The sequence below is a fragment of the Pristis pectinata genome, chromosome 22, assembly GCF_009764475.1.
Source record: "Pristis pectinata isolate sPriPec2 chromosome 22, sPriPec2.1.pri, whole genome shotgun sequence".
Lineage (NCBI taxonomy): Eukaryota > Metazoa > Chordata > Chondrichthyes > Rhinopristiformes > Pristidae > Pristis > Pristis pectinata.
In genome coordinates, this window is record NC_067426.1 from 16,964,954 (window position 1) to 16,979,020 (window position 14,067).

Below are 14,067 nucleotides of genomic sequence, written 5' to 3' on the forward strand. Positions count from 1 at the left end.
CTAACTTTTCACAGATAAAAGTTTTTACATGCCTTGCTGATTCACAGAAGCAATGTACAAGTTAAGCCTTGAGTCACAAACATCTTCTTACCATGGCAGCAGTCTTCCAAATTTTGTCCATTTGCTTCTGCTTATGAAAAAACCAATAGCTGGATCAGTGATAGCATCCCAGGCTCGGCCAATGAAAAGGATCAGGGATGCAGATGATGGGTCAAGCTGTGATGGAAGGAAATGTGGATACACAATTATGCAGAAAATGACTTCTTTGAACTACACAAAAATAAACCAACTGTACCAGAGGGAGATGAATTTAATGCACCATTTAACTCAAGGGTTTGTGCCCTGGACACTTTTCAACATAATCTATCTGTTGACAGTGCAGAAGTTGCCTTAATGGCCTTCATATCTGAATCGATATAGACACGCAGGACAGGCCCTTTGGCCCACGATGTTGTGCCGACATTTTATCCTGCTCTAAGATCTATCTAATCCTTCCCTCCCACATCACCCTCCATTTTTCTATCATTCATGTGCCTATCTAAGAGTTTCTTAAATGTCCCTAATGTATCTGCCTCCACCACCTCTGCCGGCAGTGCGTTCCACGCACCCACCAGTCTCTGTGTAAAAAAACTTACCTCTGACATTCCCCCCCCCCCCCCTTCCTCCAATCATTTTAAAAGTATACCCCCTCATGTTAGCCATCTTTGCCTGGGAAGGTCTCTGACTGTCCATGGTCTATGCCTCTTATCATCTTGTACACCTCTATCAAGTCACCTCTCATCCTCCTCCGCTCCAAAGAAGGAAGCCTATCCTCATGACATGCTCTCCAATCCAGGCAGCATCCTGGTAAATCTCCTCTGCACCCTCTCTAAAGCTTCCACATCCTTCCTATAATAAGGCGACCAGAACTGAACACAATACTCCAAGTGTGGTCTAACCAGAGTTTTATAGAGCTGCAACATTACCTCATGGCTCTTGAGCTTAGTACCCCGACTAATGAAGGCCAACACACCATACGCCTTCTTAACAACCCTATCAATCTGCGCGGCAACCTTGAGGGGTCTATGGATGTGTACCCCAAGATCCCTCTGTTCCTCTACACTGCTAAGAGTCCTGCCATTAACCTTGTATCCTGCCTTCAAATTCAATCTTCCAAAGTGTATCACTTCACACTTTTCCAGGTTGAACTCCATCTGCAACTTCTCAGCCCAGCTCTGCATCCTATCAATGTTCTGTTGTAACCTACAGCAACCTTCTACACTATCCACACCACCACCAACCTTTGTGTCATCTACAAACTTACTAACCCACCCTTCCACAAGCTCATCCAAGTCATTTAGAAAAATCACAAAGAGCAGGGGTCCCAGTACAGATCCCTGCAGAACACCACTGGTCACCAACCTCCAGGCAGAATACACTCCATCTACCACCACCCTCAGTCTTCTATGGGTAAGCCAGTCCTGAATCCACGCAGCCAAGTTTCCCTCGATCCCATGCCTCCTGACTTTCTGAATGAGCCTTCCATGAGGAACCTTATCAAACGTCTTTCTAAAATCCATGTACACCACATCCACTGCTCTAACCTCATCAATGTGTTTTGTCACATCCTCAAAGAATTCAATCAGGTTCATGAGGCACAATCTGTCCCTCAAAAAGCCCTGCTGACTGTCCCTAATCAGCCTATGCTTCTCCAAATGCTCATGAATCCTGTCTCTAAGAATCTTCTCCAGTAATTTGCCCACCACTGAAGTAAGACTCACTGGTCTGTAATTCCCAGGGTTATCCCTACTTCCTTTCTCGAACAAAGGAACAACACTTGCCACTCTCCAATCATCTGGCACTACTCCTGTGGCCAATGAGGAAACAAAGATCATCGCCAAAGGTGATGAAATCCCTTCCCTCACTTCCTGTAATAACCTTGGATATATCCTGTCTGGCCCCGGTGACTTATCAATCCTAATGTTTTTCAAAAGTTCTAGCACATCCCCTTTCTTCACGTCGACGTGCTCTAGTGTATCAGGCTGTGTACGCCATCCTCTCAAATGTCAAGGTCTCTCCCACTGGTGAGTACTGAAGCAAAGTATTCATTAAGGACCTCCCCTAACTCCTCAGACTCCAGGCACGTTTCCTCTGAATGCCTTGGGGTTTACCTTAATCCTACTCGCCAAGGCCTTCTCATGTCCCCTTCTAGCTCTTCTAAGTCCGTTCTTAAGCTCCCTCCTGGCTACCTTGTAACTCTCCAGAGCCCTGTCTGATCCTTGCTTTCCAATCCTTAGGTAAGCTTCTTTCTTCCTCTTAACAAGATATTCTACATCTCTTGTCAACAATGGTTCCTTCACTCGACCAACCTTACCCTGCCTCAATAGGACAAACCTATCAAGAACACCATGCGTGCACTCCCTAAACAATCTCCACATTTCAGTTGTGCACTTCCCCAAGAACATCTGATCCCAATTTACACTCCCAAGTTCCTGCATAGTAGCAACATAATTCCCCCTCCCCCAATTAAATACATTCCCCTATTGTCTGCTCCTATCCCTGTCCAAGGCTATGGTAAAGGTCAAGGAGTTATGGTCACTGTCTCCAAAATGCTCTTCTACCGAGAGATCTGAAACCTGATCATGCTCATTGCCTAGTACCAGGTCCAGTATGGCCTCTCCTCTAGTTGGCCTGTCCACATACTCTGTCAGGAATCCTTCCTGGACACACCTAACAAACTCCGCCCCATCTATCTTCTGATGAGCCTTATTTATTTGAATTCCTCGAAACCAGGTGTCAACAAGCTATTTAGTCCTCTTAGCATCAAGTCCAACGCAACCTTTGCCTGTTTCTACTTGTCTGAAATATACAAGAGATTCATGGACAGTAATCTAGGGCAATCTGCTCATTAACTCGGACCTTCTGAGATAGACTGCAATGCCCCAATTAGTGGTCAGTTAAAACCAGCACGAACTGAGGATTAAATCACGCATTTTCTTCATTGCGTGATGTAGCTACTTAGTATAGCAGAGGTTGGGGGGGGGGGGGGGGGGGGGGGTGGTGGTAGTTGGGCGGTATGGAGAGAAATTAAATCATGTGGATGATACACAGAATTAAAATGCCAGAAACACTCGGCAGGTCAGCAGCATCTGCAGAAGGAGAAATAGTTCATGTTTCAGGCCAGAGACCCTTCTTCAAAAAAAGTCAGAAAACAAGGTTAGCTTTCAGTTGTAAAGATGGTGGCAGCAGCTTAAAACCAACTTGTTGTCTTATTTTTCCGATTCTGAAGAAGGGTCTCTCACCTGAACCATTAACTGTTTCTCTCTCCACAGATGCTGCCAGACTGGCCAAGTTCTTCCAGTGTTTTCTGTTTGGATTTCAGATTACCAGCGTCTGCAGTTTTTTTTTATTTTCACATACATACTGAATGGCCAGGAGCTAATAAGTCTTGATAATTACCCCTTTCATTGAAATGTTTTAAATCCTCCAAAGCAGAAATAATTACAGTTCTTCATTGGGAGGAAAGTATTTCTTAATTCTAGAGTTCTTTGCAATATGATAAGCACACAGGAATACATCCCACAAGCAACTTTAATTTGCACAATCTGCAATTCCTTTTCAGTATAAGCAACTCAGCATTTTGCATGGCAAGGATGTAAGTACAGGCTATAATGTATTCCATTTACATCCCAAAATTCAGCAAAATCTATCAAGTATTTGTCATCAACTCATTTTCCATTTCCTTAGTGATGAAGAACATTTGAAAAGGAAGCCCTCAGTGCAATAATTGTTAACCTGGAGCAAACACTTAGAGGAAAATAACATACATTAATATATTATTGAATCAGCTGGACTCACCTGTGCAACATCCAACAGGTAAATTTGTAGGAAAAATCCAATGGCACATCCTGTTATCTGGTAGGGTGCTCCACCAATAGCATAACATAACTTATTGCACACTGACAGATTCTTTCTTGCTTCTCTCTGAAAACAAACAGTGAGATACATGAGGAAAACAATACTACCTGACATGTATTGACTTCTCTATGATTGCAGACAGCCTTCAGCTCATTCACTGACAATATCAGAAACTGATTTATTTCAGTACCTGTGCCTATTTGAAGCAAACAACCTTTTCCACATTCTATCACAACAGACATCTATGAGAACAATTACACTTAAAAATGTCTGATTCTAGCCTCTACTCCTTAAAATATTTCATGCTTTACTATTTTAGGGAAAACACTATTTTAGGAATTCATGTAACAATTCTCAATAACAAAGTGTTAAAATGAAGTAGTTCCTCAAAATGTGTTGGAAATGGCTAGTGGAACCATGTGGATCATGAGGTTCTGGGTTTAATTCTCCATGTGTTCCGAGCCAGGAAGGCAGTTCTGGGCTGACAATTGGCCTCAGCAGCCATTGGTTAGATAGAGAACTGGTGTTGTTGGTGGCGGCCAGGGCTAGAATAAAGCTTTCTGCTCCCAACTACTATTCAGTCACCTGTGCAGGCAAGTTTACTTGCATGAATGGGTTTAAATTCTACAACGACGTTCTTGTGACTGAGTAGCTTGTTGACATGAAAAAAAATTGGCACAGATGAAGTATTAGAGGCTGTGTGGAGTTGGCAAACTGGGCAATTCTTATTCACTGTCTTTTGCCTTTGGAAGACACAACAAATACAAGAGCAAGATGGAATTCACAAAAAAAACTACCGGCACCTTAATATTAGAAATAACAACCACATTGTGAAATAAGCAGGTCATTTAAGGTGACGAATTTTACGATTTTAAAAGAATTGCTCCAGGAGAAAATGATTAAGGACAAATACAGCTCAAAATAATAGCTGCATGAAAAATACACAAACCTCTTCCAAGCTAAATGACATAGGCAGTGAATTTTTGAAATGTTCTATTTCAAATTGTTTAGGTACAGTCTTTTAGAATATCATAGGGAATTTCAGCCTACACACTTAGCAGTAATTAGAAAGTATTCATTATGATATACTTAGTAAATTATAGTCTAATGCTTCCATTAGATAATGAAAGAACAATTTCATGATTATGGGCATCTTCAGATCACAATACACAGAATGACAGGAAGGTCCACAACAGTTTGCTTTTCTTAAATAAAAGAACAAATTGTATCAGTGAGTCTAGATGGCAAGGTTTACAGGCTATTGAACTATAAGTTGTAATGGTTTGCAGAAAATAGCAGGATTTCAGCATTCATATGGCATTCAGTGACACTTGCTGAAAATCAACACACGTCATGCAGGAATGGGAATTAAAGACAGTGATGACTTTCTCAGTTAAATAGTCCTCCCAAAATTCATAGAATTAATTTTGTGACCAAATGAGCAAAGCATTGGAGGGATATGACATCAATATCACAGTAATCCAGCACTTTGACAGAAATTGTGAAGTAAATTATAATTATAGGAATCATGTCCCTTGTCCCACTTAAACTGTACATAGGCTAGAATTCTATAGTTAACGTTTTCCTTTCTTGAACTCAAACCACATTAGGCAGACTAAGCTTTCTGAATGTAGGTATATTGAAGATTACTTTTTAAAAAGGTGCATACAGAACATTCCAGAAAACGAAATGATATAACTGCCGTGGGGGTTTAACCACAACTGCAACATTGTGCTCTGGTTTTGATCAGTTCAAGTCTCCAACAGTGGCAGCGTTAACCTCTGAAAGTAAATAACTAGTTACATCGAGGTGTTGAATTCCAAATTGCCCCAGACCCTTGGAATGGACAGACTCTGGGAATGGACAGACTCTGGGAATGGACAGACTCTTTCTTCCCACCCTGACTCTTCCAACATCCAAAGTACTGGAAGGAAATGCTTGCCTTGAAAAGCAATGACATGACACTGTCGGTCTAAGTACTGTTCTTTTTTTGCCTTGGATCTGGAAACAAAACAATCAGTGATTTATAGTTTTTCCCGTGTTTTTAAATAAGTTTGCAATATGTTACGGACTCAGTGAAAGTCCCTTTAAGATAGAGAGTGTGTGTGTATTTATGTGTGTGGGGCGTGCTTACGTCAATAGAAGATAAAGGACGTAATGACATTGTTGAAGAAGTCAGAAGAAGAAGAAGGAGAGAGAGAGAGAGAGACACCAGCCTGCTAGTTTTCTCTATCGATGGATGAGAAACAATAACTGTGTTTGCCACAGAAATCCATGTATGGAAGTTGGAAGTAATCCGGTGGAGTTCACTTTGTTGCTGACCTGTAGAAGGAAACAGGTATTTGTGTGTGGACGACCACGATTCGGATGCTTTTCGGGGTGAGGAAGTCACTACCGAGTAAACACTGGAGTGTCGTTTGGGTTCCATCGTGGAACATTTGGATTTCGTATGTACTCTCTCTCTGTTTTTCTACATCTACGTCTTATCTTCAGACAATGGTGGTTGTTGAAGAAGCCCTTGCTCATGTTTCACCTTATGGCTTGTGGAACTGAACTTTAAGAACCATTCCGGAACTGGGAGTTTTGGACTTTGCCACACACACACACACACACAAAGAGTTTAGTTTTGGGGTTAACGTTCGAGGTTTAACATTTTTGAATTCTAACATACTAACATTTTTACTTTTATTTTACGTATTATCATTAGTAATTAATAAAATAGTTTTTAACACTGAATCATGCTCAGTGTGTTTCTTTTGTTGCTGGTTCGTGACAAATATTAAGTTTTGAAGGGCTCAGAGAATCTGTATCCGGTTCTGAGGAAGTGTCTCTGTTGACTTCTAGGTAGTTCAGTGGGCGCAACGGGCGGCTTTATTTCAGTTGGTTCTATTTAAGGCCGATATAATTTCACTCGCACTTCTCTCACGCGTGTCGAAAACCGCGCGGGCTAATACCACGTACAGCTGAATCCGGTACTTCCTCATTAAATCAGAATGAGGAAGGGGTGAGGGAAGGGAAGTGGCCGGGATGGTTGGGCAAGGAGAGGGTGACCTTGGTGGGCAGGGGAGAGGGTTGGGGTAGGTATCCCGGCTCGATGTTTGGGGGCGGTGGGGTTCAGCAGAGGAAGTCAAGCAGAAATGTTCCAAGCATGTGTCTGAGGGGGGGAGAGAAAGGGGTCGCACAGTGCCCACAGTCCTCACCGGGAAAGCGCAGGGAGAGGAAACCACTCCGCGTGGGACGTGAACCAAATGACAATTCTCCCCTTTTTTTATTGAAACGCGAATAATAAATAATCTACAAAGTGAAAACGTGACTTTCCGTACAGTTTTTGTTACTGGGAAGGTACCCCCACTCTCTGGGTCGATGTTAAACTAATGACCCCTACATTGTGGTCGTTTCTGAAAAGTTGGTTCCAGTTACCTGTTTCAGCGTCCGATCATCGGGCGTTATTGTCTTGGGCTGAAGGAAGCTTGCCGCCGTGCTATAAGTCTCGCCACCCTCTCCCCTGGCCATAGTAAGTGTGAGCGCGTTTAACTCGTCATCGTGGACTCAGTGAATGAACGAGTTGTGCCTTTTCCTTTCCCGCCCATCGGTTTTGTGCGGGGCCCACGTAAGCAATGAAGGGTGTCACCACAATACTCACCAGTTGCTCAGGAACTCAGACGGAAACGATGGGGGTGGGTGGGTGGGTGGGTGAGGAAACCGTGCATTAGTAATACGAATCTGGATAGAAACGTAGTTTTGTTCTTGGCCAATAAAACGTTGGAAATTGCGCAGCAGTCTTGATATTGTTGAGGGTAAAACAGGAAAATCCTGTCGGTTGACAATGAGTTCAAAACGACAAAGTTGTGGTTTAAAATGAATGGATTTTCCTGGTGCTGGGGTGGGGGATGGGAAAGGTGAGCTTGTGAATGCGTTTGTCAGTCTCCTCTTGGGATCCGGTGGTTGTCCTGGAGTTTAAGGCGGCTGCTGTTAAACGTGTTCCCGAAAAAGCAAGTCAGTGTAGATGCTGAAGTCTGAAATAGAACACAGAATGCTGCAGATGTTCTGTAGCATCTGTGGAGAGAAACAGAGTTAACCGTTCTGGCCGATGACCATTTGGTTTATAAATGAGTGTCGATGAACAGAGAGACCTAGGGGTCCAAGTCCATTGTTCCCTGAAAGTGGCAACACAGATCCACAGGGTGGTGAACAAGGCATGTGGCATGGTTGCCTTCATTGACCGGAGCACGGAAAATAAGTGTTGGGATGTTACCTTGCAATTTTACAAAACACTAGTTAGAAAGCACTTGGAGTATTGTGTGCAGTACTGGGTACCGCACTATGAGAAAATGTGTTGGAGAGAGTGCAGAATAGATTCATTAGGATGCTGCCTGGCATCGTGGACTTCAGTTATGGGGAGAGATTGTACAGGCTGGGCTTGTTTTCCCTGGAACAAAGGAGGCTGAAGAGTGACCTGATAAAGGTGTATAAGATTATGGGAGGCATAGATAGGATAGATGGTCAAAATCTTTTTTTCATCGTGGGCGTATCAAAGACAAGAGAATATAGGTTTAGCATGAGAGGTAGGAAATTTAAAGGAGATACAAGGGGTATGCTTTTTTACACAGTGGTTGATATTTGGAACCTGCTGCCAGAGGGCTGGAGGAGTCAGATACAATCACTGTGTTTAAGAGACATTTAGACAGACTTTAGTGTAATAGGCAAGGCATAGAAGGATACATTCCTGATGTAGGGAAATGGGATTAGTGTAGATGAGCATAAAGGTTGGCATGGATATGGTGGGCCGAAGGGCCTGTTTCTGTGCTGTACAATTCTATGACTCTAACCTTTCAACCTGAAAGGTCATTGATCTGAAACATTTATTGACCTGCTGAATAATTCCAGCACTTTGTTCTTTGAATCGTTCATCTTGCATTTAAGCAGAAATGCCAAGGCTTTCAAAATTAGAAGCTTTGCAAAGAAACACAAGAGATTCATGCTTGCCTTATTTGTTCTGGATCTGAGGCTATTTTTTATGGTGTACATAAAAATACATTTTGTATGTAAAAGAATTTGAGCTATTTGTTTACCAGTCTACAAAGGATCCAGACAATAGAAAATAACTTTATCTGTTTTGCTTATCCAAACATCTACAAAATTAAAGATAGTTTAAGTAGAAAAAAACTTGTCAAGTGTAGTACACACATCAAATTCCATTTTACATGGAAAGCTCAGGAATCAAACTGTTCTGACATCCCAGTCAGCTGGATGTTGCTGCACTACCTGTCCTTCAGAAGAGTTCTTCCTGGCAAACATCTTTGACCACAAGTTGATCAGGCAGTTGATCAGAGACATCCTGCAGATGCTGTGGGACAGGGATCCTATAGATACTGTGGGGTGGTTCCCTGAGTAAACTATCCAAATTATCTGACAATGTCTCATTGCCACAACTCACCAACAAGCACCAAGACCTTGCTTGGCTGGCAGTGAGAGGGGCACTCAGTTAGTTCCTTACTGTACAGACGAAATATCATCCCCAATGCATGCTGCCCTCTGGACGGCTGCCGTGGGGAAGAGACGGTCACCCACCTCTTTGCAGACTGTGGATTTGCTAAGAGGTTGTGGAGAAGGATGCAAGGGTCCTTGTCTTGGTTCATCCCAACCAGCTGCATAACAGAGGACTGATCTATGGGCCCAGGGGCACACACTGAGGCAGACATCAAGTGCTGTTGGAAGGTCATCAGCCTGGTGAGAGACGCCCTTTGGTCTGCCCAAAACTTGTTGGTCTTTCAGCACAGCAAGATGTCTGTAATGCTGCTGACTGGCACATTCCATGATGCAGGAGTATGTGCTGAAGGATGCACTGAAGTTCGGTGCAGCCAATGCGATGGTTCTGTAGGGTAGGACCACAGTATAGGCTGCCTCTGCTACTGCACATGGAGGGGCTGAGTCGGGTGGGGAAGCCCCTTAAACGTTGAAATGGTGTATCACCCCAACGGGGCCACACAAGTGGTAATGGTGCTATGATTTTAAAAACATAAATGTTCTGCGGGTTTTAATTGGCACAATTTTGTCTTTGCTGGAGTATAATCAAGACTTGCCTCCTAAAATGATGCATTTGTTAAATATATTGTGTGGTCTTGAATCCATCATACAGATCAAAGTGCCACATTTGATCTCCACCTTAAGATGTTAAACTTGTCCTCTGAGGCAGGGTGGAGGAGAAACAGGTGAGATCTTATGCTTGAGTGATCTCCTTTGGAAAGAGCACATGCACATGTGCCAATGTAAATGAGAATTCGAGTGGGAATGTTTATACATTAATATGTTCTTTGTATTTTTTGACTTGTTTCATAGTTAATGAAGATGAATTTGGAGAGGTCCATGTTTGATGGAAGTGTTTGCTAACAATGGGACCATATTCTGCCATTGCAACATTTATATGCAGAGTAAACCTTTGATGATCTGCTATCCGGCTGTTCAGAAATCTTGATGGTTCACCTTCTGGCTCACCAAGTGCTGATTCTCACTGTCCCTATAACTCACTGTGTGCTGGTTCACGCACTCCCTTTCACACATTGGGACCTGGTTCCATACTCCGTTTAATAAACTGGGTTCCTGTGGTCCCATGAAACTGACTTGGTTCTGTTTCTCATGCTCCTTTGAAACTTGCCTTGTTCACTGTGAAAAATTATAATTTTACTTTGTAACATGTTTAAAAGAAAGATTAACTAAAAGTGTGTTGGAGTAACGTCCAATAGTCTGGAAGATCTGCTAGTATGGCACCAGCGAAGTCCTAAGTGTGCCTGATTAATAGAGTTTTACTGTACCTTCAGGTTCAGTTGAAAGTCAAATACTAAAGTATTTCCCTTGGTCCCTTTGGGACAGTGAGAGAAAGTTACGGGGAAAATAGTTATTGCAAATGGTTTCCAGTTGAAGAATATTGTGTTTTCTTCTTATTTATTATATGTAATTATATCCATTGTAGGCAATCCACAATCATGGGTAATGCTTGGATGACTTGCAAAGCTTGTGTTGTCAATTAAATTCTTGTGTTGGGGACAATGTATTCAAAATTAGCTGCCTTCTCTTGATGAAGTCTTGCTGGTTTTCTTCAAATGAGTTATTGCTGTGTGCCTTTGTTACTGAGTGGTATTAACGTCATTTACATTTGAACAGGAATAGGAAGGATTCCATTAGAAGAGTTCCATTATTTCTCTAGACTGAGCCATAAGATGCCATGGTCGAAGTGCTGAGATTGTGGTGAGAGGTTCCCAATGCCAAGATCTATCTGGTTGCATTATTGAGCAACCATTTGGTAGCAACATTGAAGTTTCACTCACTGGAGTTCAGTATCTTTTGTAATTGGATTTCCAAGACAGGATGGGACTGATCCTCAAGTTCTGCCAATTTTATGCTCTTTTGAATGTTTCTCATGTGCTGTGGTTGACCAATTGTGAACAAGCAAGAAACTGGCAAGCTTCCTTGTTAAGTGAGATAGTAATTGAATCCAGCAGATATGGAAGTTTTAACCTGGCCTCACCAAAAATGTTTAAGCCATTATTTTGAATGAGCTCTCATGGTCACATCAGGGACCATTGGTTTGACCTCTTATTGCCTTGTAACAATGACTGCAGCACTTGTACCTGAGAATTTTAAATTGGTTTCATTGTCTGCGTTAAGATTATTGATCAGGAAGAATATTTAACATATTTCACAGAGAGATTTTCAATTTTATCAGTTAATAACTTTCAAAAACTCTTCTAAATTCTTTTGGTTAAAACTATATGGATGTGGTCCCTTTATTGTAGAGTGAATGTCCTTGATGTTTGTTATATAGGTATATTAGTGTGAAGTTTAAATGTTTCTTTGAGGTTGACAGGATTGTCATTACCTTAAGAGATTATCTTACATGATTGACTATTGCAACATTTGCATGTACCTTGCTTCAGGCTCAATTGACTGTTAATTGACACTAAGGTGTTTCACTTGGTAAATGTAGTCTGAATGAGTTATGTAGTACTCTATAGTATTGCATAACTCACAAAAGGAAATTGAAGTCATCACAATGCTGTACTCAGTAAGCAGTGCCTTGTTGGTCTTTTCTCAACAGCTTGGAATTACAGTACAGGAAAGATCAGTGCAATAAATGAGAGAGAAGTAACTTGGTATTAACAATAACAAAGGATGCCTTAAAATAGAAAATATTGGAAATACTCATAAGGTCTGGCAGTGTCTGTGGAGGAAGAAACAGAGCTCGCATTTCAAGTTGATGACCCTTTATCAGAAAATAGTAAACCAGAGAACTGATAAAGGAGGACTGGATTGTTAGGGAGTCGGGTGTTAAGTTGAATAGATGTAGACAAATCTCATAATTGCTTTGGAATAAATTAACCCTCAATATCTGTCCCATTAACATTTTGCCATTTTGGATGTAGGAAATTCAGAATTTTAAAGTAAAGAAAAGAAAGATGAAATTTGGGATGACTTTAGACTTAATGGGTATGACTTTCCTCTCACTATCTGAGAGCATGACAGGGAAAGATTCCATATAGGATTCCATTCTTTATGGAGTCTTTACAGATTTTCTATATAATTTTAGTACGTATTGATGTCATATAAACTGATCTGTTGTTATAAGTACTTTTTGTGCCTATTTGTAAAACACTCTTTATATATATATTTATAAATACATTAATATTTGTGCTGCCTTTGCAAGAAAGAAAGGAAATTTTTTTTACAACATACAAGGAGGTCATTCAGCACATTGAGTCTCTTCTGGCCCAGCCCCCCAATAACCGATTCCCTCTCGTGTGTCTGTCAACTCCCCCTTGATTCTTCTGCCACCTACCTATCCAATTAACCTACCGGCATATCTTTAGGATATGAGAGGAAATGGGAGCACTTGGAGGAAACCCAAAAGTTGACAGGGAGAATGTGCAAACGACACACTGTCAGCGTCCGAGGTTAGTATCAAACATGTGGCTGGAGCTTGCGGTAGAAGTGCTGACTGGTGTGCCACTGTGTCATGCCATATTTGCCCAAAACTTCAGTACAAACTCTGATGCTTAAGTTTAATGCTTATGTCCCATCATTTCTTGAAGGTTTATGAAGGACTTGGACTCTATAGTTAAACCTTCCCCCCCCCCCCCCCCAACCTCAGCCATCAATTGCTTTGTGGTGTTGAATTGAGGGATGAATATTGGCCAAGGAAAGTAAACCCACGAAGAGGTTTCCACCAGACCAATAGCAAGTTAGGAAGCTGACATAATACTGAATGAAGTAAAAATAAAGGGGATGTATTAGAAAAGCTGGCAGAAATTAAATGGGTAATGAAAATAAAAATGCTGGAAATACTCAGCAAGTTAGACATGATGGAGAGAAACATTTAATGTTTCAGGTCAACGAGGGAATATCAGTCTGAAACTTGACCCCGCCCCCAAGTGTTTCCAGCATTTTCTGATTTTACTTCAGATCTCCAGCACCTGCAATTTTTTGCTTTACACTTAAAGCGATAAGTTGTTTGGTTTGCATGGGATGTTGATGACCACAGTCTTCCAATTGTTCTTTGCGGCAGGGATGATCCTAGAGGACTGGAGGATTGTAAATATTATATCCTTGTTCAAAAAGGCAGAGAAGGACAAACAGAGGTGATGGGGAAGTTTTTGGTCGGAAGAACAATCACGTTAGGCATGGATTAGAAAAAGCAGAGTCTGTACTGGTTTGTTAAGACTTGTTAGCAAAATTGGAGCCCATAGACCTAAAGAGGGAGAGATAATATGGATACAAGATTAGTGTATTGGTCCAGATACATCCAGCATCTGCAGAATTTCTTGTGTCTCTGTTTTGCCAGTCCTGATGAAGGGTCTCGGCCCGAAATGTCAACTGTTTACTTCCCTCCATGGATGCTGCCTGACCTGCTGTGTTCCTCCAACACTTTTTGTGTATTGCTCCAGGTACGTACAGCATCTTCAGAATTTCTTGTGTTTCGATAGAAAATAGTTGTTTTTTTTAGGGGTTCTCACCAGGGTTTAGCACCATTGCTCTTGACGTACATTAGTTGCACAGGTGGGGTACTGGGTGCAATTTTGAAACTTGGGGTTGACACAAAACATAGAACTGTAGTAAACCAGGGGAAAGATGGCAATGGACCAAGGGAACATGGATAGATTCCCAGAAGGTGAAAGC

General features: G+C 41.8%; 1 protein-coding gene across 1 annotated transcript in view; it reads right to left on the minus strand.

Annotated features, from left to right (window-relative positions):
- mfsd2ab (MFSD2 lysolipid transporter A, lysophospholipid b) overlaps positions 1-7,488 on the minus strand; it is a 56,029-nt gene extending 48,541 nt beyond the window's left edge. Inside the window, 3 exon segments of the mRNA XM_052036112.1 lie at positions 82-216; positions 3,838-3,963; positions 7,318-7,488. Of these exon segments, the coding sequence (XP_051892072.1) occupies positions 82-216; positions 3,838-3,963; positions 7,318-7,410 (354 nt within the window). The 5' untranslated portion in view covers positions 7,411-7,488.
- Between the last annotated feature and the right edge of the window lie 6,579 nt (positions 7,489-14,067).